General features: G+C 48.1%; 2 protein-coding genes and 2 long non-coding RNA genes across 5 annotated transcripts in view; 3 read left to right on the plus strand and 1 right to left on the minus strand.

Annotated features, from left to right (window-relative positions):
- Nucleotides 1–9,712, plus strand: part of lmbr1 (limb development membrane protein 1) — a 34,385-nt gene extending 24,673 nt beyond the window's left edge. For both annotated transcript variants that reach the window (XM_060045737.1, XM_060045738.1), the window contains exons 13-17: nt 1,281–1,357; nt 1,777–1,867; nt 2,324–2,390; nt 6,549–6,710; nt 7,463–9,712. In XM_060045737.1, coding sequence (XP_059901720.1) covers nt 1,281–1,357; nt 1,777–1,867; nt 2,324–2,390; nt 6,549–6,710; nt 7,463–7,548 — 483 coding nt within the window. In that variant the 3' untranslated portion in view covers nt 7,549–9,712. The remainder of the gene's footprint in view (nt 1–1,280; nt 1,358–1,776; nt 1,868–2,323; nt 2,391–6,548; nt 6,711–7,462) is intronic.
- Nucleotides 9,713–9,853: 141 nt separating this feature from the next.
- rnf32 (ring finger protein 32) lies at nt 9,854–14,924 on the minus strand. The gene is made up of 7 exons (XM_060045740.1): nt 14,805–14,924; nt 14,177–14,426; nt 13,952–14,094; nt 12,499–12,656; nt 12,127–12,235; nt 10,473–10,634; nt 9,854–10,119 (listed from the first exon to the last, which is right to left on the minus strand). Exons 1-7 carry the CDS (start codon nt 14,817–14,819, stop codon nt 9,916–9,918), a joined length of 1,041 nt encoding a protein of 346 aa, XP_059901723.1. The 5' UTR covers nt 14,820–14,924; the 3' UTR covers nt 9,854–9,915.
- LOC132452905 (uncharacterized) lies at nt 12,652–15,482 on the plus strand. Its single transcript, XR_009524538.1, has 2 exons — nt 12,652–13,409; nt 15,189–15,482. It is a non-coding gene; the product is annotated as an uncharacterized LOC132452905 (long non-coding RNA).
- A 4,863-nt stretch (nt 15,483–20,345) lies between these two features.
- The window catches only part of LOC132452816 (uncharacterized), a 30,382-nt gene continuing 26,467 nt past the window's right edge, over nt 20,346–24,260 (plus strand). Inside the window, exons 1-2 of the long non-coding RNA XR_009524519.1 lie at nt 20,346–21,644; nt 22,548–22,698. This is a non-coding gene — a long non-coding RNA (uncharacterized LOC132452816). The remainder of the gene's footprint in view (nt 21,645–22,547; nt 22,699–24,260) is intronic.

Genomic DNA, 24,260 nt, shown 5'->3' on the forward strand with positions numbered 1-24,260 from the left:
TTTTTGTTTGAACACCTGTTCACATATTGTATGATCGACAGTGATTTGAAAGAAGCCTCTTTCATCTCCTCCCATTCATTACCCAGCCAAGTTGATTCTGTCTGTCTCAAGTGGGGAAATTCTTGGTGCTCGCAGGATCTCTCTGTAATTGCATGTGAATAGCAGCAAACAGCCAGCACGCCCTGCAGTGCTGCAGCCGCCTCAGCCTGGTCACTGAGGACGGCTGTTTATCAGGGGTTGGATAAAGGATAATGTGTTTCTATCGGGATAATGTGTTTCTATCAGGATAATGTGTTTCTATCAGGATAATGTGTTTCTATCAGGATAATATTTGCACAAGGATAATGTGTTTCTGTCAGGATAATGTGTTTCTGTCAGGATAATGTTGGTACAAGGATAATGTGTTTCTGTCAGGATAATGTGTTTCTGTCAGGATAATGTTGGTACAAGGATAATGTGTTTCTGTCAGGATAATGTGTTTCTGTCAGGATAATGTTGGAACAAAGATAATGTGTTTGCGTCAGGATAATGCGTTTATGCGTTTCTATGAGGATAATGTCGGTGCAAGGATAATGGGTTTCTGTCAGGATAATGTTGATACAAGGATAATGTGTTTATGTCAGGATAATTTGTTACTGACAGGATCATGCTTCTATCAGGATAATAGTTTTACCAGGATATTGTGTTTCCATCAGGATGTGTTTCTGTCAGGATAATGTTGGTACAAGGATAATTTATTATTGTCAGGATTATGTGTTTCTATAAGAATAATGTTGGTACAAGGATAATGTTTTTCTTTCAGGATAATGTGTTTCTATAAGGATAATAGTTTTATCAGGATATTGTGTTTCTGTCAGCATATTATGTCCACAATGATAATTTTTCTAAAATGATCATGTTTCTTTAAGGATAATGTGTTTCAACTGATATAATGTTGATATTAGTTTTATAAGGATAATGTATTTTCATGCAGATGACAGATGTTTTAATCTGTTACTACAATGATAATATGTTCCAATGTGGTTCCATGCATGTGATGTTATTTTGTGCTTTTAGAAGTATAGTGTGTTTTAATGCATAGGATTTTATAGGGAACGTGTGAAACTGTTATATAGTTTCATGTAATGTAAGTTTAACAATTAGTTTAACAATCTAGTGTGTGTGTGTGTGTGTGTGTGTGTGTGTGTGTGTGTGTGTGTGTGTGTGTGTGTGTGTGTGTGTGTGTGTGTGTGTGTGTGTGTGTGTGTGTGTGTGTGTGTGTGTGTGTGTGTGTTTTGCAGGACCGGGGGATCGGAAACACCTCCTCACTGTCCACATTTGGCGTCGCTCAGGCTGCCCTGGAGATCCTGCTCATGTTGTATCCTTTCACACGCACACACACACACACACACAAACACACATCCTTACCTGCTACTTCTAAGGGCTGGACGGCCAGCAGTGACCTTCTCTGTCAAAACATGTTCACCCAGGTCAAAGGACATAGGTCACGCACACTCACTGCTGAAGAGGAGCAGAGGGGTCAAACTTGGAGAGAGAGAGAGAGAGAGAGAGGGAAAAAGGGAGAGGGCTGAGGAGATGGATAGATGAAGAGAAATGGAGAGATGAGAGAGAGAGAGAGAAATAAATGTGGTAGGAGAGAAGAGTCAAATTAAGGAAGGGAGGAACAGAGAGAGACAGATAGAGAGGGATAGTCGGAGCCAGACAGACGGATGCAGCGGGTACACTGAATCTGAATGAGTGAACGAATGTGTTGCCGCTCCTTGATTGGCTGATCAGCTACTTGCTGGTGTCCTCCGTGGTGGGCTTCTACAGTTTGAGGGGCTTCCAGATTCTGACCCCCCGGCAGCACGACACTACTATGACAACGGTGAGTACCCCACTGCCATGACAACGATGAGGACCCCACTGCCATGACAACGATGAGTACCCCACTCCAGCCCTGTCCTCAGCGCTCAACTATTTGTTTGTTGATTGCGTAAACATGGGCCCTTTCTCCCACATCAGAGACCTGCGGGTGGGGGGCAGGTGGGGTCAGGGTTGGGGAGGATGTGGGGTCTGCTCACCCTTTCAGGTGGTAATGAGGGTGGGGGGGCACGGGGGGGGGGGGGGGGGGGGGGGGGGGGGCTGACGCCTCTGTGAAAAGACTTAGCGGCACAATGGACACAACCTGCTAATGAGCAACTTCGCAAGTACTAATGGTCCAATATGCTGCTGCCTATTTACCCTCAAGAGGCGTGTCTGTGTGAGTGTGTGTTTCCATGTAGCCGTGTGATTGATGTGCATTCCACCTGCCGTGTTGACCGGTCCCCCCTCTGGTCCTCAGATCATCGGTTGCTGCGTGTCCATTCTGGTGCTGAGTTCCGCTCTGCCGGTGATGTCCAGGACGTTGGGTGAGTCCCGTCAGTCTGGATGTTCACCTCCATTTATTTCACCGTCCCAATGAAATAAATGAAACCCTTGAATGTATCCATCCAGCCAGCGTCAGAGCTGGCTCCTCAGCGTGCCCCTTCGACCCTCCTCCCATAAAGCCTCCAAGCTAGGGCCCCAGCTAGCTTCCCAGCCTACCCCTAGCTAGCCTCCCAGCAGGGCTCCCAGTTGGCCCCATAGACTCTCAGCCTCCTAACTAACATCCAAGCTACATCCCCAGCCAGCCTCCCAGCTAGCCCCCAGCTAGCTTCCTAGGTAGCCCCCCTAGTTTCCTCCGAGCAAGCGTTTCAGCTAGCCTCCCAGCTTTGCCCCCAGCTAGCCTCCCAGATAGGCCCCAAGTTAGCTTCCCAGATATCCTCCCAGCAGGCATCTCAGCTAGCCTAATAGCCTATCAGCCTCCCAACTAGCCTCCCGGCAAGCCCCCCAGCTAGCCTTCCTGCTAGCCCCTGGGGCGTACATTCCTAGCAGGTTCCCAGAGAGATGGTAAAGGGTACAGCGTCAGGACGACACCAACACAATGGCTCCAATAAACATGCAGACACAGCTGTTCAAATATCCAGTGCATGCCTATGTGCTCTTGCGAGTATGCAGTTTTGTGTGTGTGTGTGTGTGTGCTCCGTGTGTGCTGTGATTGTAGTGTGTGTGTGTGTGTGTGTGTGTGTGTGTGTGTGTGTGTGTGTGTGTGTGTGTGTGTGTGTGTGTGTGTGTGTGTGTGTGTGTGTGTGTGTGTGTGTGTGTGTGTGTGTGTGTGTGTGTGTTGTGCATACAGTGAGTCACATTGAGCATTAGAAACATCAACAGGTTCTGCTCCTTGGGTGTGAATAGATGAAAAGGGGTATGGGTTTAAAAGGCTGCCCTGGAGGAACGCACACTCTGCTGGGGCTGAAGAGAGTCCTTGGTGTGAGGCCTGCCACATGTTTTAACAAACTGTCCTGAATCATGTGTTGGAGACATCTCTGAGGCGTGGAGTGGCTGCGGGTTTCAAACGAGGCCCGCTGTGGGAGTCGTGATGTTTTAAGGACACCGTGAGGGGAGCGGCGTTGAGACGGCACTGCCGCTGTGATGGGGTTAGAGGGCTCATCAGGCTCACCGTAGGCTAACCGCAACAATAACACCCCTGGTTATTGCTTTATTAGAGTTAGGGTGCAGAGCAGATGGAAGGCTAACAGGAAGCAACCAGAAGGCTTACAGCCACCATTTAATCAACAACCCTTTTACAATAGAACAGGAACCCCGAGCTAAGGACCCGTACTGTGGCGTGGCTGTTGCTATTGATTACGCTGGGAGATGGTCCTCGGCTAATATTAATAACACCCAGAACCTCAGGCAGAGAGAGGACATTACCAGCGACAGCAGCCAATAGGAAGAGACCATGATCTCGGTTCAGAGCGCAGTGCTCTAGCGTCCAGCCGGTCAGTAACATTAGTGGAGAGGGATGTGAGGTAATGATTCACCTCAGCCCTCCGATACAGACGTTCTCGTCTTGTCTCCGTCTGACATTTCAAATGCCAAGCGACTTTGTTTCTCCTTCGATTGAGTCGTCTCCGATTACCAGAGCTCCGAAGGGGCTGAAGGCCGGGGATGCTAATGAATGCAGACGGAGCAGCGTGTCGGAGGGTATTGACCGTCTCTTCCTTCATTCCCTCCTCTGCAATTCTGTTAAAGGCCCCGGCGCTCTGTAAATACAACTCTCCAGACAACCGGTCGATGGACTAATCGAATGCAGAGCTCGGGCTGTGAAGACGTCTCTGAGGGAAGACATGATGTCAGAAGCATACCGCTCCAATGGCCACCTTTACATCGACATACTGACCCTTCATATGTCTAGATATGGCTCATTCATGTTTTAGATGGGTGTGCTGCGCTAATGAGCCTCAGACCTGGGGATGGATCGTGTTGAAACACATTACCTCAGCGGTCATCCTAACTCATTGATAATGTTGAAACACATTACCTCAGTGTTCCTCATAATTCATTGATAATGTAGACGCATGTTTCCTTTCCTGACTGGTGATCCTTACTCATTGATAATGTAGAAACAGATAGTCTGTATGGGTGTTATTGCGTATGGGTGGTTGACTCGCTGCCAGGAGGTACTGGGTTTGAACAGCAAAATCCAGTCCTGTTGTTGGCATCCTTGAACAAGATGTCCTAACCCTACCTGATCCATAATGACATGTATCTAAAAAATATATCTTCAAGATGTAGTTATTTTACTTATGTCTGTAGAGTGATTCCATCGTCGGCAGAGGGGAAATCTTTAGAATTTAACAAAAAACAATGTCCTTATGAAGATAGACACCCTTTTTTGTTGAACAAATCTCTCGTAAATCCGCCGTAATGTTTGCAAACAAGCGGTACGTGTTCTGGTTTGACTCCACCGTAGATCGGATTACGCTTGACGGAAAGGTCAACCGAAAAACGGAATCGGACGAAAACTCGTGTCGGAGACCGCTAGAGGCACAGCACCAAACAATATCACTGTATCAATATTAAAGAAAAGCCATCAGTGACTGGGTCAAATCTGGGAAGAACTGCACAAGCCTTAAGCCCAGCGGAAACATGCAGGATGCAGCTTGTTGTGGGTTGATGTGGATACGTAGTGAGCTGAGCCACTGACTCAGCGGGATGTGTGTACAGGTGACTGTGGTTCCATTGAAGACCGCAGCGTCTCGCTCGGGTGGGGCTTTCTTCTCCTTGTTTTCTACCACCCTGTTTTGCACGCTAAGACAGCCGACCGTACAATAAAGAGCTCCCACACAAGAGGGACGTCACAGCGTCTCAGCGTAAACATCGACACAGGAAGTCCCAGGACGGTAAAGTCCTTTCACACAAAGGGATTTTGGCTGTTTAGCACTCGTTTAGTTTTTTTTATCCAATTCCAGTCGGCCGTATCCAGAGAATCTGCATTCAGTGTACATGAAATGGTTTTTGGCACGTAAGCCCTTCTTTCACTTTGGCCCGTCTGCGCTGTTGACAGAGATGGCCGTGGCAGAGAGACACCTCCGCAGTGAGGAAGACATTCCTAGCTGGGCGGCTGCAGCCCCTCTTTCCCGCCGCCGCCGCCACAGCAGCAGCAGCAGCAGATCCTGCTTATGAACACAATGCTTGTCTTGTCAAGGAGTCTTTGGAAAAAACCAACTAGCTTTTGTTTGCCTGGAATTTTGTTAGGAAAATCTTGCTCTTTAAAAAAAAAAAAAACATGCATGATGTAAGTTCACCGTGTGTAAAACATTATGTGACACACCTTTTCCCGGCAAGCCGTTAAGACAAAAGATATAACTTAAGAGTTTTGGTAATCGTTTAGTCGGATCGGGAAAGGGAAATATATGAACGTGTGCGCTGTGATTTGTGGTGTGTCGTTGGTATCAGCAGGTCTGACCTGCTGTAATGTGTTCCAGGTATCAGCAGGTCTGACCTGCTGTAATGTGTTCCAGGTATCAGCAGGTCTGACCTGCTGTAATGTGTTCCAGGTATCAGCAGGTCTGACCTGCTGTAATGTGTTCCAGGTATCACCAGGTCTGACCTGCTGTAATGTGTTCCAGGTATCACCAGGTCTGACCTGCTGTAATGTGTTCCAGGTATCACCAGGTCTGACCTGCTGTAATGTGTTCCAGGTATCAGCAGGTCTGACCTGCTGTAATGTGTTCCAGGTATCAGCAGGTCTGACCTGCTGTAATGTGTTCCAGGTATCACCAGGTCTGACCTGCTGTAATGTGTTCCAGGTGTCACCAGGTCTGATCTGCTGTAATGTGTTCCAGGTATCACCAGGTCTGACCTGCTGTAATGTGTTCCAGGTATCACCAGGTCTGACCTGCTGTAATGTGTTCCAGGTATCACCAGGTCTGACCTGCTGTAATGTGTTCCAGGTATCACCAGGTCTGACCTGCTGTAATGTGTTCCAGGTATCACCAGGTCTGACCTGCTGTAATGTGTTCCAGGTATCAGCAGGTCTGACCTGCTGTAATGTGTTCTAGGTATCAGCAGGTCTGACCTGCTGTAATGTGTTCCAGGTATCAGCAGGTCTGACCTGCTGTAATGTGTTCCAGGTGTCACCAGGTCTGACCTGCTGTAATGTGTTGCCGGTATCACCAGGTCTGACCTGCTGTAATGTGTTCCAGGTATCACCAGGTTCGACCTGCTGGGGGACTTCGGGCGGTTCAACTGGCTGGGGAACCTTTACATCGTGCTCTCCTACAACCTGCTGTTCGCCGTGGTCACCACGCTGTGTCTGGTCCGCAAGTTCACCTCCGCCATAAGAGAGGAACTGCTCAAAGCCCTGGGTGGGTACCAACACTTTACAACACAGTCTCAACTTAACTACTTTAACAAGTATAAGTATATTGAACTAACTATAGGTTACACTATGTTAGACTGGACTGCATTAGATAAGATAAGACTGCACTACGTCAGACTAGCCTACATTAGATGAGGCAAGATTACACTACGGTAGACTAGCCTACATTCGTTTAGACTAAACTACATAGGATTCAACGTGACTAAATATGTTAGACTAGCCTACATTTGTTAAGACTTGACTACATAGGATAAGACAAGCCTAAAAATATGTTAAACTAGCCTACATTCGTTTAGACTAGACTACATAGGATTAGATAAGACTAAAATATTTTAGACTAGCCTACATTCGTTTAGACTAGACTATATTAGATGAGACTAGATTACACTACGATAGACTGGACTACATAAGATTAGGCTAACCTACATTGTGCTCTGCCTCAGCCAAGATACAGCGGTTATAATAAAGAGTTAAAAATAGCATCAGATCATCAGCATATTACACAACTTCAAGTCCTACGGTTTGTTACAGTCTGTGCCTAAGCCTAAAAATACCTCCGCTACATTATATATTTATACGCAGAGAGAGCAAGTTGGGGACAAAGAGAGAACTTGAGGGAGCGAGAGAGGTGCAGGCGTACTGTAGATGTCTGCGGATCCGCTGTCTGGCAGACTGAAGCCCTTCAGTATCTGCTCTCAGTGGACTTCTGACTTCTTCCTGCTCATCTTCCCTGGCCAGGTCTGGATAAATTACAGCTTTCACACAGCCCCACTGACCCCGAGACCGGGAAACTCTCTGCCAACGGCCACCAGAAGACTCTGTGACACACACACACACACACACACACACACACACACACACACACACACACACACACACACACACACACACACACACACACACACACACACACACACACACAAATGGACTGCCATGCTGAAGGACGTGCAGCGTTGCGGTGGAGGAGGGGAGCGGACTTGATAAAGATGGTGGATGAGGGATGCTGCCGTCAGGACCACAGCAATATAGCTTCATGACATTCCATCGCCTGCGAGATGGAGACCAATAGCCCCTCCTCCCGCTCCTCCTCCACCTCCTCTCGGCAGGTGAATCAGTGCACCTTCCCCCACCCCTCTCCTCCGCTTCTGTCGTTACCATAGTTACTCGTCTCCAATGTACAGGTCAGTGTTGTCGGTCTGGTTTGTGTCCGCCCGGGTCTTTTGTGTGTTTGGGGTCAACCTGTCGTGTGGTCCAGCTCCTGTACAGATGATCTGGTTCCAGAAACCCTTCAACCTATCGTCTTCCCCGTCTGGTGTCCTCTGAGGCCATCTATGTGTCTCCGTATCGCGGCGTTGTTGTTCTCATGGGGGGTGGTGGGTCATTGGGTAACGACTGTCCTTAATGTAATTAGGGGGGATTGGCTGGGTTTTATACAACCTCATCACGTACACTGTGTGTATAACACAGTATCACATGAAGAACACGTGATGCTCAAGCGGCATCATTATCATCACCCTCATCACCGTGGAGACAGTGGTTCCTACTGATTGGCCACTGTCCTTTTATTTCTTCAGGATGTGAACTTTTAACTTCACTGATGAAGCTGCAACGTCATGTTTTTAGCCAGGTTTGTGGGTTAGCGCTAGGCTAGCTGGTCTCGAGGTAGCATTCTGCTTTCTGTTCCAGGTGAGCACTTTGCTAGCTATTGTCGGTTAGCATTAAGCTAGCTTTTCTGGGTTAGCCCTGCACTAGCTGTTCCAGGTTATTGCTCTGTTAGCTGTTCCAGGTTAGCATTTAGCTAGTCCATCGAGGGTCTGACTGTATTTTGCACCTCCGTCTTTAGTTTATTTATTTATTCAACCAAATGGGACGCTTCATGAGGTGTGCAGCAGCTAAGCAGAACCTTGTAGATTGCCGGGGAATTTAGACCCACCTCTACTGCCTTACAGCACTGCTGGCTCCACCGCATCACACCTAGCATCTAGCATGGAACTACTCACAGCTGAATGCAGTCAACCCAGATGTCTCTTTCCCATCAGCTAGAGTCTCCCGATAATGTAGAGTTCAAATGCAAAGTCACAAAACGTTGAGATGACAAAAGGGACCCAAATCCATTTATGAAAATCTAGGATAACATGGATGAGGTCAGACTCTTTCAAGGAATAGAAACCGCCCAACAGAGGAGTATGGTTGGTGAATACGGACAATTTGCATCCCCATCTCCTTGTGAGGTCAATAGCAGGGCTGATTTTGTCTGTCTTCATGCTAGCGAACATGTTTCCTGTCTGTTGGTACTTTCATAAATGTATGATGTTTGATCAAGCCATTGATCAGTGTTCCTCATTGAATTGAGTTAACTTTAAAGGACGAAGTTAAAGAGGATTGGTGGTGGGTGGTATCATCTAAATGAACGCTATGCTAACTGAAAATTTAGCCAACTGACTGCTAAAAAAAGCTGACATCTATAGTCACTGACAGCTAATCTAACAAACATCTAATCTAATCGATAGGACAGCTCAGGTGGTCAACAGGTATACCAGCTGACAGTTTAGCTAACTGACAGCAAAGCTAATTGGCATCTAAGATAACAGACGTTTGCAGAGGTTTGCTTAGCTAGCAAGCTAGCAAAGCTGGTTCCATGCTAGCATGCTAGAGATCTTTGTTTGCTTTGTTTAGCAGAAAAGCCATGTCCACTGATTTCATGTCCACATTAGCAGATGCTAGCACTAGTAGTCTGAAAATCACATTCTCCAGCACATCTGAAGAGCGACGGATGCTAAGAGACCCTACGTCTTTCAGGCTAACCCTTAGCATATGTGAAGCTGCGCAGTTTACTTCCTGTTTCTTACTTCCTGTTTCTATGTCTGTCAGTTGCATGTCACGTTTCAGAAGGTTTTTGTGAATGTATTTTTTACTCTTTTTTTTTTATGAATGTTTGGTTTTTTGATGTCGCTCTGTTTGCAAATAAAAATGAAGGGAATAAAAGCATTCGGCTCAAGGTCTTTATTTTTTTTATTTATTAAAGATAAATAGTGGCGCATCTTTGTTTTCAAGTCGCTTCTTATATGGAAAACATAATTCATGAATGAGAAGCTCAACCTGGATGGTTAACTTCACCATCATACGATATTTGATACATCAGTCAGCGCTGCTTGTACATCGGTTTGAGTGTCTCTGTACCCCCATATCACTCAGACCGGTCTGCGGCTGTAGGACGACCTGCACAGCGGGCAGGAGGGCGTCCGATCCTGGCCGAAGCTCTCAAATGCGTCCAGACACGAGGGGTGGAAGAGGTGGGAGCAGGAGAGCAGCACGCCTCCCCTCCCTGACCCCCACCCCGAGCTGAACACGGGGGTTAGACAGATGGGACAGTCCCATGTGCCCCGCCGCTGCGCCTGCAACCACCTGGACGTCACTCTTAAGCCAGGATAATACTTCCACATTTGAGCCCCAGTTCACCTGTCTCCAGTCCAGCCTGTAGCTAACCTGTCCCCAGTCCAGCCTCTAGCTAACCTGTCCCCAGACTACTGTGTAGCTAACTTTTCCCAAGTCCAACGTGTAGCTAACCTGTCCCCCGTCCAGGGTGTAGCTAACCTGTCCCCAGTCCAGGGTGTAGCTAACCTGTCCCCAGTCCAACATGTAGCTAACCTGTCCCCCGTCCAGGGTGTAGCTAACCTGTCCCCAGTCCAGGGTGTAGCTGCATGCCGCGTGATGCTACATTGTTGAGCGCTGTGACCGGTTCCCCTACCTGCCCTAGGACGCTGTCCCAGTCCTGCGGGGTAAGTCCAGCCGGTCTCCCCAGCTGCTGGAAGACCCGGCGGGAGGAGGACAGGCTGCGGTCGATGCCCCACAGGAAGCCCTCAACGTCGGCCTGGCAGCACCGCAGCAGGCTGGTGTTCAGCTCCTGAAGCTGGAGACAACAACACAGTCTGAACACAACACAGTCTGAACCCAACACAGTCTGAACACAACACAGTCTGAATGCAACACACAGTCTGAAGAAAACTACACAGTCTGAACACAACACAGTCTGAACACAACACAGTCTGAATACAACACACATTCTGAACCCAACACAGTCTGAATACAACACACAGTCTGAAGAAAACAACACAGTCTTAACACAACCCAATCTACAACACAGTCCGAACAAACGACACAGTCTGAACACAGGACACAGTCTGAACACAACACATGGTCGGAACACAAAACACACGGTTTCAAAACAGAGTTTGAACACAACACAGTCTAAACACAACACACGGTCTGAACTGAAAACACACAGTCTGAATACAGTTCACTCAAACTGACACTGTGTGTGTGTGTGTGTGTGTGTGTGTGTGTTTGTTTTCCATGTATATTTAGCTTGGGTGCGAGTGTGTGTGTGTGCGTGTGTGTTTGTATGTGTTGTAAAGTCTGACTGGGTAGCTGTCCAGTCAAGATAATTAATGGCAAGCAGTAAACACAAGTAGAGCTGGGAAACCCTTATCAGACACACACACACACACACACACACACACACACACACACACACAGAGGCGGCACCACCCTGTAGCTGTCGGCTGGTTTTTATCGCAAATTAAACGAGCGTTAAGCGTCAATACAAAGCCTTTATGATCCTGGCTAGAACCAGCCCAGGTGAACTTTACCTTACAGGAGGGGAGGAGGTGGGGGGGAGGAGCTTCATGTGTTGACTCGGGGGTCAGAGAAATGGAAAGCGGCTGGCCTCTAGGTCAGAGGTCACCCCTTGTTTTACCTGCAGCTTATCCCCCTTCCTTTCCTCAGGTTCAAGAGGAGACCCACCCCTCTCTGACGCTGACCCCTAGACCCCAACCCTCTGACCCCATCAGGTTTAAGACCAACCTGGAAACGCTCTATTGGTTGTGAAAACCAGAAGATGAACATGATAACGTAATAATATATAATGAGGTGTGTTGTAGAGCAGGGCTGTGCTTTATGAGACAAACGGACGATGTAGTACTGGCTCCAGACCATCCTTTGAAAAGAGAAGCACTTAGCTGATTACTCTCTCTCTCTCTCTCTCTCTCTCTCTCTCTCTCTCTCTCTCTCTCTCTCTCTCTCTCTCTCTCTCTCCTCTCTCCCTCTCTCCCACCCCTCTCTCTCTGTTTTCCTCTCTCTCTCTCTCTCTCTCTCTCTCTCTCTCTCTCTCTCTCTCTCTCTCTCTCTCTCTCTCTCTCTCTCTCTCTCTCACTAATCCTTACAGGGTTATATGTTTGCTGTACTTTCAGAATGGTAAATGTCATATTTGTTGATTGTTCAACTAAGTAAAAAGCCTTATGCGCTTAGTGTGTGTGTGTGTGTGTGTGTGTGTGTGTGTGTGTGTGTGTGTGTGGGTGGGTGTGTATAGATGTATTAGCACATAAGTTTGATCCCAGACTCACCTTCTCTTCAAAAAACTTGCGCCGCAGGTGCCTGTCCCTGGGGGGGGTGGTCTTGCGTACCTGTCTGTACCATCGGCGGGCCAGGTAACCACGCCAACACGCCTGGATTCTACACACACACACACACACACAGATACGCAGACACGCAGATATGAGAACAATCAATCAATAAGAACACATTTACTGAAGTCTTCAGAGAGGATAGGGAGCTACTGCTGCTGCTTAACGCTGTGTGCTATGTGTTAGCTAAGACCGTCTAGAAATAGGTTGGCTGCTTTGTGCTAAAGGCTATGTGTTAGATGCTATATGCTCCATGCAACGCGCTACATGCTAAGTGTTTGATGCTATGTGTTAGCTTCTAGACTAGGCTACCTGGTGGCACTCCGCTGTCTGAAGAGGAACGCGGCATCGTGGATGACGCGTGTCTCATACTGTTCCTTCCTGCACATGGGACAGCATTTCCTGCCGCAGAATCTCTCGTACGACTGCAAACATGCCCGGTGAAAAACATGGGAGCAGGAGAGCAGCACCTACACAGGCACTCACACATACACACACAAATACACATACATACTCAATAGTCTGCTTTACAGACCAATCAGAACAACTAGTTCTAACCACACCAGCATTCAAATCCGAACATCTCACCTCTCGTGATTGAAGGACCAGGAGACATAATCTCACATAGTTACTTAATTTTTGCAAGTGGGAAACTACAGTGATTGGTCAATGGTCTTGAAGGTGCGCTGAGAAGCCTTGGCAAACCGTGTGTGTGTGTGTGTGTGTGTGTGTGTGTGTGTGTGTGTGTGTGTGTGTCTATTTGTGTGTGCGTGCATGCGTGCGCGTGAGTGAGGTCACTGTTGAATGGATGATGCTGTATTGCAAACCTTTCAGGTCTATTGGGAATATTAGCAATCATTAAAGCAACAGCTCCTCCACAACCTCCTTCCTTCCCCTCCGCCCTCCAATCCCTCCATTCCCAACTCCCCTACCTCACTCCCTAAAACATCCCCCAGTCTCCTCAGGATTCAATGAGAGCACGAGAATGTGAGAGAGAAGCAGCATAGCAAACCGTTACTTGCTGAAACAAAGAACACCTCCTCCTGCCTCCTAATCCTGCCACCTTCCCCTGCTAGTCAAATCAATATTTCTCCCTCGAAGGGTCTAGTATTTGCACGCCGCGCTGCAGCAGAGTTCTTTCAAAAGGTCATGGAGAGTAGAGAGGAGGAGACGAGGTCTGAGGGTCCAGCATCACCTCACACCACAGCCCCAAAGCACTCTGGGTAAATATGTAAAGTTGTCTGCACACACACACACACACACACACACACACACACACACACACACACACACACACACACACACACACACACACACACACACATACACACACACACACACACACACACACACACACACACACACACACACACACACACACACACATACTAACACACAGGTACTGGAGGCACTGTGTGTGTGTGTGTGTGTGTGTGTGTGTGTGTGTGTGTGTGTGTGTGTGTGTGTGTGTGTGTGTGTGTGTGTGTGTGTGTGTGTGTGGGTGCGTGTATGTCAGAAAGGGGGTTTTCTTAGAGATAATTAGACGTGGTTATTGTGTCGGAAGGAGTAGAGGAGGAGTAGGAGGAAAATGAGGAGGGACAGTATGAGGAAGGGAGAGAAGGGAGGAGACAGTAGAGGAGGAGAGAAAAAGTTATGAAAGGATGAGGAGGAGAGAAAAAAACACGAGATATGGGATGCTGAAAGGAAAAGAGGAGGAGGAAGGAGAGGATGGAGGAGGAAGAAGAAGATCGGAGATTATTCTTACCTGAGGCTGGAGACAAAACTCCTCCCTACAAATGGCGCAGGGAGAGGCGGAGTCTCCTTGCCGGACGCAACGGCTCTTCACAGCGCTCCACTCCGACCCCGTGAGCCGCTGGGCCGGGGCCGCCACTAGACCCAGCCGCTGAGCTGCTTAAACAAGACGGGCACTTAGAACTAGTTTAAAAACTTTTAACAAAATTATTAATTTTTAATTGTGTTTCTTGATTACCTAAAGTTAAACGAGCCGGGGCGTCATCAACTACATATTCCCTGTCTAATTCCTGGTCCCCCTGACCCGGTCTGGTCTGGTCTCCCTGACCCGGTCTGACCTGGGATCGGTCAGGGTTTGAAGGTTTATTTCGGCGGCTCTTGGCGGCCGCTCTGCTGACAGACCCGGGGGGCTCCAGCAGGCTCCGTGAGATGTGGTCCTGGAAAGCTACTGACGTGATCACCAAGTTGGTGTTTTTTGAAGTCAGTCTCTGTGAGGTATATTCGTATTGGTTTAATTATCTAACCATATCCAATATATAGCCTACAATGTACACTGAGATTGTAGCGATGGAAAAGTTTTTTAACGTTATCGGTTAACTACAAATTCAGGTCAAACTGAAATGGTAGTAAAGTCAACACAAACGCAACCAAGCACAAACAAATACTAATGTATTAGGCCTGCTGTGGACCGAAATGACAGATTTTTCAGTGAGAAAAAAAGAGGACGGTCTGTAGACTAATGCCTGCATGTCGGATTTATTTTTCAGGTATTTTACGATAAATGATGACACTGAAGTGTCTGTTATAACTGATCTTTATATAAAATCAATGTACAAAAATGCAAGAAGATAAACAACTAAACAAACCTTCTGCATCGTCATCCTTTCAAGACGCCATTCAGACCGTTGCCTAGTAACGAGACGCTATTGTCTACGCTATAATGTTCACCAGAAAACTGCGACTCGTAACTAGGCAACGATCAGCAGACAACCCGGTCCGCTAGAACATCAGGGGGCGTGGCCGCTGCCGTCTCGGCCACGCCCCCTAAGGTTCAGGTGGTGTCGTCGAATAGCCGTCATGAATTAAGTCCTCGTTACTAACTTGTGGCTTATCCAATATTGACTGTTCATTTGGGGGCAGTTGGGGGCCAAGTGCAGTGAAAACGGAGTCATAATAATAATACATATTTCCCATGATGTGGGTGTTGAGGGGCTAAAGGTTGAACTAGCTGTCTAATGATTATTTAATAGCAGGTGTGTCTGGATGGTTGGAGGTGGCCCAGGGGCGACGGTTTGTTAAGCGCCGCGTCGTGAGTCAGCTGCCTGTCGTCGACGGAGATGCTGAACAAAGCTAAGCTGCTCATACCTCAACCATGAGCTCACCTGGCCAGGTCAGCCCTACCTGCACACACACACACACACACACACACACACACACACACACACACACACACACACACACACACACACACACACACACACACACACACACACACACACACAAACATTCACACATGCACATATATACACTTACGCATATGCAAATGCAGCCATGCATGCACATACCGAAAATGCACTATACTCGCACATGCTCACACACATACCCGAGTACACAATCCACACACACACACACACACACACACACACACACACACACACACACACACACACACACACACACACACACACACACACACACACACACACACACACACACACACGCACACGCAAACACACAAACACAGATACATACCTAACTGACAGCAGCACTCGATGAAAACGCAATGTCAATAGAAATGCTTGGCTGACATTGATGAGCTTGGACAGAACCGTTCCACCAGAACCCCTGAGCTCCACCAGAACCCCTGAGCTCCACCAGAACCCCTGAGCTCCACCAGAACCCCTGAGCTCCACCAGAACCCCTGCCCGGTTTTCCATCAGAACCCCCGCCCAACCCCCTTGCGTTTGTTGTTTTAGAGTAAATAATCAGGTCTAAAGATGGGGGGCAGCTCTCCATGAAGCCGGCATTCCTCACACCGTCTTCACAGAACATTTCAGCACATGCTTTTATTTTCCTGTTTGCCTTCTCCTCCATGAATAGTGTTCCAAAGAGCTTCTATTTAACCAGAACCTCTTCACCTGCGCCCAGGTATTTCATGATGACTCATGACCAGACAGACACCACAAAATACAGTTGCAGAAACATGAAAAGGAGAATCCTCGTCACTGAAAAGTGTCCATGTTCAATACAATGTTTAGATTATAATATGTTTTAGAGAATCATAGTCAGAATATGAGAAGGAATCATTAAATATCTATTTTTTGTGTAAACATATTATGTTTATACAAAAAATATGTAATTCATAAATATATTAATTACTCCATCCCAATTTCCCTAAATGGATCAATCACTAATCTGTATTATATATGTAAGGTTTACGCAGGGGTTAAAAACAGTAGCACCATGATATAATGTGTGATATAATATGGAATATATTTCATGCTGTATTGCATGATGTACTGCATGCTTTAGTCCATGATATATGGCATGCTGTATCCCATGATGACTTTTACGCTGTATTCCATGATGACTTGCATCATGTATTGCATGATATATGTGTGAAACTGCAGTAGTAACGCAGCAGTGAAGTGATGAGTCTGTCATGATACAGCAGATACTGGACCTGTGAAAATATGTGCTGGTGGCTGGTGAACATGCAGGTGACATGCTGTGATGTATTACTGGGTTGTTGTCAGAGTGCTAATGACTCTGAGATATGGATAAAAGAGGGCATCCCATAATAGTTAATGAACCATATGAGAGGGGGTGGTCTGCTCAGCAGATAGTTAGGCCGTTAGCCTGCGATGAGATGACTTTAATCAACTCCCCTCCGTTGGGGGCGATGCTATGCTAACAGCTACACTGACAGTTACGCTAACAGTATCACAAACTGCTATGCTAGCCGCTAGCTCCTTGCAGTTAACTGCTGAGTCAGATAGCATCGAGACAGACTGTCCACGTGGGGCAAACCCTGCCAAGCCGCACCAGGCTGCGTTGGGTGCTGTCAGTGGGTGCTGGGGGTGGGTGCTGTCAGTGGGTGCTGTCAGTGGGTGCTGGGGGTGGGTGCTGTCAGTGGGTGCTGTCAGTGGGTGCTGTCAGTGGGTGCTGGGGGTGGGTGCTGTCAGTGGGTGCTGTCAGTGGGTGCTGTCAGTGGGTGCTGTCAGTGGGTGCTGGGGGTGGAAGTCGCCGTTGGGTACTTTCTGAGAGAGATGGAGCTGAGAATGATGAGACGTGTCCTCGCGTCTTGGTCTGGGCTTCATCTCCTAAGTGCTACATTACCTCATACTTTGGACCTAACAATGGATTTACCATTAATCCAGCGGCCAGCCCAATGACGAAGGGCTCCACATATCACTGGATGTGCCAGCGTTTATTAGCACTTGTGAAGTTATTGATCGGCTGTTTTGATGAATGGGAGCTGGAGCACTACGTGGTACAGAGAGACCCGGGAAGCCCCTGGCCCCGGCACCAACTAGGACCCCTATCACCAACTCGGACCCCTAGCACCATCTAGGACCCCTAGCACGACCTAGGACCCCTAGCACCATCTAGGACCCCTAGCACCACCTAGACCACTATCACTACCTAGGACCCCTAGCATCATCTAGGACCCCTAGCACCACCTAGGACCACGTAGACCCCGTAGCAACACCAAGGAACCTAGCACCCCCTAGACCACTATCACTACCTAGGTCCCCTAGCACCACCTAGGACCCCTTGCACCACCTGGACCCATAACACCTCCTAGGACCACGTAGACCCTGTAGCAAAACCAAGGGCCTGAGAACCAACTAGACCCCTAGCACAAACTAGGACCTCTGGCAACACCTAGGACCTTAGAACCATCTAGACCCCGAGCACAACCTAGGACCTCTGGCACCACCTAGGCCAACCTAGACACGTAGCACCACCCAGGACCCCTTGCACCACCTAGAAACACCTGGGATTTCTAGATCCACCTCGGACCTCCTAGGGCCCCTAGCACCACCTAGGTCCTCTAGCAACACCTAGGACCTCTAGCACCTTCTAGGACAACTTAGGAGCTGGCCCCTGTCTTTACCTTATCTTTCTTCTCTCCTCCTCCTCTCACTCTGCTCTCCCTCTAGTCGTCTCCCTGCTCTCTCCGACTGCCTCTCTGCTCCTCTCTGCTTCTCTCTCCTCCCCTCTCCTCCTCTCTCCCCCTCCCTCGTCTCTCCCTCTATGAGTCTCCCTCCTCTCTCCTCCTCTTCCTTCTCCTCCCCCCTTCTCATCCTTCTCTTCCCTTGTCTCTCCTCTTTTCTCCTCCCTCCTCTCTCTTCCTCCGCATCCTCCTTCCTGCGCCCGCCTTCATAACTCGTAACTCAAAACAAACATTATGAGAGGAAAATAAGGCAGGAAGAGTTGCAGCTTTACATTAAAGGCAGCTTAGAGATGGGAGAGTTGTGGTTCTTTACTTCAGCTCCCGGGGGGTCAGTGGACCCCAGCATGAGACCTCTAACTCTTCTAAGAGGCGCTGAGTGCGTTGGTGAAGAGCTCCACTCCTACCTACTTGGGGTAATTACCATAATAAATTATAATTCCCTCAAACTGTACAATCTGCCCTTGCTGGAGAAAACCAGGCCATCATTCAGAGACCAGATAGCTGTCGGAAAGAATCCTTCTCCATGTACGCGTTTAATAAAACACTCACTGCTCTCTTGCTGCTGACTACTGCCATACTGCCACGACTTCTACCAGTACTACTACAAGTACTACCACCAGGACTCGTACCACTGCTACTACTGCTAATAACCATTCAAAATATTAACAAGATAAATTAATAATATATTAATTTATCTAATTACTAATATATCTTAATTTATGAATTAAGAGGCACAGCAGCCTAGTCCAACAGTTTCTGCAGAATATTTTCATTTGTTCTACCCCTAAGTTGGGAGTTCATCTCTGTGGCGATGTGAAAGTAAAGTCACTGCAGTGGCAACCAATAATTTCTGCTGCGAGGCGCTCCGCCATCTTTCTCCGTAATGGACAATAATTGAGTAGAATCCATCACTGGGTCCAGAAATAGAAGAGAATAATGGACCCAGCAACGCCCCCCCCCCCACCAGGGCTCAGAGGAAACGTCAACGCGCCCTGATGCCACGCTGGCTCCATACAATAACACTGCTTCGACTCAAACCATACCTATTATGTACAAAGTGCAGCGGGTTGACCTTCACGGGGATTCAACACGAGAAACCTTTTCTACCGACGGCCGAGTTTCTATGGGAGGGAGGTGGCTGACATTTGGACCAGCGGTGTGTTGTCGCCTGGATCCGTACGCACATCGCCTTCATCTGAGAAGGTTCCTGAGGCCAAACCCTGGAGAGGAAACCCAGGGGAGGAAACTCAGGCGTCTGTTTGCTGCAGAGGTGTTTAATACTGTTTTCATCAATAACCCCAAGCCACCTCCAACTCAGAGCGACACAGAGCTAATTAACTGATTTGTTTTTGGAAAAAGAGTCCCCTGAATTAACTAAGTACGACGGGAGGAGGCACCATAAATCAGGAGCAGCTATTTCATCAGAAGGAGGCGCGGGCAGGCCTCCTTGAGCGGGAGGCAGAGGTTCTCCTGCCCCTGTGGAATGTGTTTGTGGCGAGCTCCCTAAATGCCAAGTTCTTCGGGTAATAAGAATAAATATCACAAGCACTCTCTAGAATTACCACGTCACCGGAGACTTTCCACCCGGAGCCGGACCCTTGGGTTTGCCTAGTGGCCTAGACTAGTGGCCTAGCATGGTCCTGTAGCCTAGTGTCCTAGACTAGTGGCCTGGCATGGTCCTCTAGCCTAGTGTCCTAGACTAGTGGCCTAGCATGGTCCTCTAGCCTAGTGTCCTAGACTAGTGGCCTAGCATGGTCCTGTAGCCTAGTGTCCTAGACTAGTGGCCTGGCATGGTCCTGTAGCCTAGTGTCCTAGACTAGTGGCCTAGCATGGTCCTCTAGCCTACTGTCCTAGACTAGTGGCCTAGAATGGTCCTGTAGCCTAGTGTCCTAGACTAGTGGCCTAGCATGGTCCTCTAGCCTACTGTCCTAGACTAGTGGCCTAGAATGGTCCTGTAGCCTAGTGTCCTAGACTAGTGGCCTAGCATGGTCCTCTAGCCTACTGTCCTAGACTAGTGGCCTAGAATGGTCCTCTAGCCTAGTGTCCTAGACTAGTGGCCTGGCATGGTCCTCTAGCCTAGAGTCCTAGACTAGTGGCCTGGCATGGTCCTCTAGCCTAGTGCTCTAGACTAATGGCCTAGCATGGTCCTCTAGCCTAGTGCTCTAGACTAATGGCCTAGCATGGTCCTCTAGCCTACTGTCCTAGACTAGTGGCCTAGAATGGTCCTCTAGCCTAGTGTCCTAGACTAGTGGCCTGGCATGGTCCTCTAGCCTAGAGTCCTAGACTAGTGGCCTATCCTGGTCTCCTAGCCTGTTGACCTAGACACTTGTCCTAGCCTTGTGAACTAGCCTTAGTGTCCTAGTTAATGTCCTAGCATGGGGCCCTACCCTGATATCCAAGACTAGTGAGGTTAGATGACATGTTAGGAAACTTGGTGGTGTAGTAAGTATGTTTGGGTTCTTCGCAGGGCAATGATGAAAACAGCAGGTGGTTTTCAGTGAGCATACCCTGGGTTAATTTGAACCTTATCTCAGATGTCTCAGTTCCATGACAGTCTACAAAACATTCAGAAACTGTTTACCTCCGTAAAGCCTGAGGAGATGTGATAGTTCCGAGCCGATCCCTGAAAAACAAGACAACACAAATTCAACTTCAATCTAAGGACATGTGTTGCTTCAGCGTTCACAAGGAAACTCATTCACCAAGGCCTGGTACATCAAAGAGGCTTGAATTTCTGCCAAACACGAGGAATTTTGAAGCGTCTCGTTGAGTGATGAAAGGTAAAGTACCAACACTTATTTACTGGCATTCTGACGTGCCAAAGCTGCCCCAGTTCCCCTACCATCCTCTGACCAGATCTGCCCATCAATCTCTAAATATAAATCCCGTATTTTGTGGCCCACCGTCAAAGAAATAACTCAATACGGTTAAAAACAAAATCATCTATCTAATATCCAAATGATCACATTCCTTATAATAAGCTGATGTTGATTTATGTAGTTGAAAACTTTTATCATTGTTACATTTTTAATGTGATGTTACAGCACTGTTTGTTTTGGTAAGGTCTTATTCATGGCATGACAGCCATGTTGAGATAACAAAATACCTACTGTACACACTCCAAAATACACCTCTTACTAAACTACTGTTAACACCTTTCCCAGGGTTACGGTTAAGGTTAGAACAGCACAGACAGCTTTCCACAGCCATTCAGGAACACACGATATGAGCTCCCCATATCCAGGGATCTACACTTAGGAATGATGTCACTAAATATTCTTCTCATTCCTGTTCTTGACAAGGTGTTTGTTCCGAGTGCTTTAGGAAAGGTCTACGTATCCAACAATAACCTCATGTTCAACGGCAGCTTGCAGCACTTGATTCCGACCCATCAAACCCTGGAGGACTGACGGCCCGACGTTCCTGGACAACCCCCTTATTGGGTGTAGGGTGTGCTGCTTGGGGCGATGAGTCTGGGTGCTAGCGGCCCGCCTCTAGCTGGCTCCCCCGCTGCCAAAGTAAACAGGTGAGTTTCTCATCTCTTCACACCTCCGTCTGCTACGCCTCGCCTGGCAGCCGGGCGAGCCAAAAACATCCTCTACAATAGCAGCAAGGCCTGCCTTACCCTAGCCCTAAACCTGACCCTAGCCCCTCACCCTGTTCCTAGCCGTAACATGTAAGCCTAACCCTATGAGTATTTGAGATACTGACTATGCAGCCAGATTTGGCCCCTTGTGTTTACATTCCTAGTTGATGTTCCACTTAGCATCTCTCCTTTAGCACGGTTAATCAGTAAGCATCCCTCCTTTAGAATGGTCGACCAGTTGGCCACTCTCCTTTATAACTGTCAATCAGTAAGCATCTCTCGTTTAGCACGAGAGATGCCCCTCTGGTCTCTCCACTTGATCGAGTCTTCTGTAACTTTATTCTGTTATATTCTATTCCATTCAAAGCACGGTATTTTTCTGTTGGCAACTTCCCATGCATGGTCCAATGTTACAGTGCATTTAGACATGTGAGACAAAATGTGCATCTTCAAATCAGTCTAAAAGTCCACTACAAGGAGATGCTTGAAGGGAAACCGTCGCACTCGTCTGTTTTCCAATGAAAGAGAGTGATCACTAACCCTGAACTGGTTACGTCCCTTTTGTGAATCGGACTAACCAACGGACCAATCCTGGAACAATGTACCAACTTTTTGTTTTGTTCTCTCTAATATTATTAGCAAATAGCTGAGTGTGATGGCTCCCCTTTAAGACAGGTCCGGGTTAAAACTGTTAACATAATGAAATAACTAAAGTGAGCCGAGGGGGGTGGAGGGGGGGTCTGGCGGGGCTGGTCTCGGCCCTGTCAGGGTCGGGTTGAGTGTGTCGGGGCGTGGCGTGTTTGTTTTCTGTGCCTCAGTCATACCTGGTGTCTTTCGGGGAAGGCTGGATGTGGGGCGGCCCTGTACAGCGACAGCCGGCAGTGAAGACCCTGACAACCTTTGAAAGGTCTGGGAAGAGATGAGTGAACGGCTGCTCAACAGGCTGCCGTGTGAGCAGAAGACCGCCATGACATCACCAGAGCTGTCTGACCAGGTAAACACAGACACACATACAATCACACACACACACACACACACACACACACACACACACACACACACACACACACACACACACACACACACACACACACACCAGCCGCTCCATGCTCCTGTGACTTCAAAAGGAAGACAGAGATAAAACAAAATGGCTGTCAGAGCCATCAAGCTTCCCGTGGCCTTTAAAGGCTAATTATACGTGTTGGGCTGCTGAGAGACATCACACAGCCTAGTGATTAATAAACACAACGCCTGCAAGTCCCTGCTCATCGCCGCACTCCACCATCCGCTGGGAAGCCGTCATATCAAAGTCTATCAAACAGAAATTAAGCTAGCTTAGCCCTGCCTGCCATTTAACCCGCCCCCCCCCCGCCCCACACACACACACACACACACACACACACACACACACACACACACACACACACACACACACACACACACACACACACACACACACACAACGCAACCCACCTGTTCCTCATTTTTCAGGTTCACTCTGCACTCTGGTGGAGCTCTGTGGTGGAGCTCTGTGGTGGAGCTCTGTGGTGGAGCTCTCTGGTGGAGCTCTGTGGTGGAGCTCTCTGGTGGTGCTCTTGGGTGGAGCTCTTTGGTGGAGCTCTGTGATGGTGCTCTTTGCTAGAGCTCTATGATAGAGCTCTATGATAGACTTCTCTAATGGAGCTCTCTGGCACTGCTCTTGAGAGGGTTCTCTGGTAGAGCTTTCTGATAGAGCTCTATGATGGGCTCGCTAATAGAACACTTTGATGAAATTCTCTGATAGAGCTCTCTGATTGCCTGTACCGTAGATCTCTCTGGTGGAGCTCTCTGGTGGAGCTCTCTGATTGACTGTATAGTAGAGCTCTCTGATAGAGCTCTCTGATTGCCTGTACAGTAGAGCTCTTTGGTGGAGCTCTCTGGCGGAGCTCTTTGATGGGTCTATGTGATTAAGCTATGTGCTGGAGCTCTCAGTTAAAACTCTCTGATTGGCTCTCTGATGGAACTCTGTCATAGAGGCCTCTTTCTGATAGAGCTCTCTAATGAGCAATCTGACAGAGCTCTGAGAAAGAGCTCTGTAACAGAGCTCTGTGACAGGGCTCCGTAATAGAGATCTCTGGTAGGGCCCTCAGAAAGGCCCTCTAGTGGGTTCTCTGGTGCAGCTCTCTAGTAGGGCTCTCTGATGGAGCTTCTTGATGGAACTCACTGTGGGGACTCTAGTCTGTCAGTACCGTGGCCTGATCAAGGTGGCGGTGCTTTGTAGCTGTAAGTGTTGCATTTGCAGTCGTTTTGTAAACAGTGGCGAATACGTGAGGCGGATGAAGTTACTGCTACAGGTCAGGTCTGGGGGAGGGGGGGGCATGCTTTGAAAGGTACACCTGTCAAGTCAATCTCAATGTCTCTCCCCCTATTCTCTCTCGGTCTCTCTCTCTCTCACTCAGACACACACACACACACACACACACACACACACACACACACACACACATTGATCAATATATGTGTGGATTGGTATCCTGCAGTTTGAAGCTTGATCTATTTGGGGGGGGGCGTGGCTAG

Source organism: Gadus macrocephalus, chromosome 23 (genome assembly GCF_031168955.1).
Source record: "Gadus macrocephalus chromosome 23, ASM3116895v1".
NCBI classification, from domain to species: domain Eukaryota; kingdom Metazoa; phylum Chordata; class Actinopteri; order Gadiformes; family Gadidae; genus Gadus; species Gadus macrocephalus.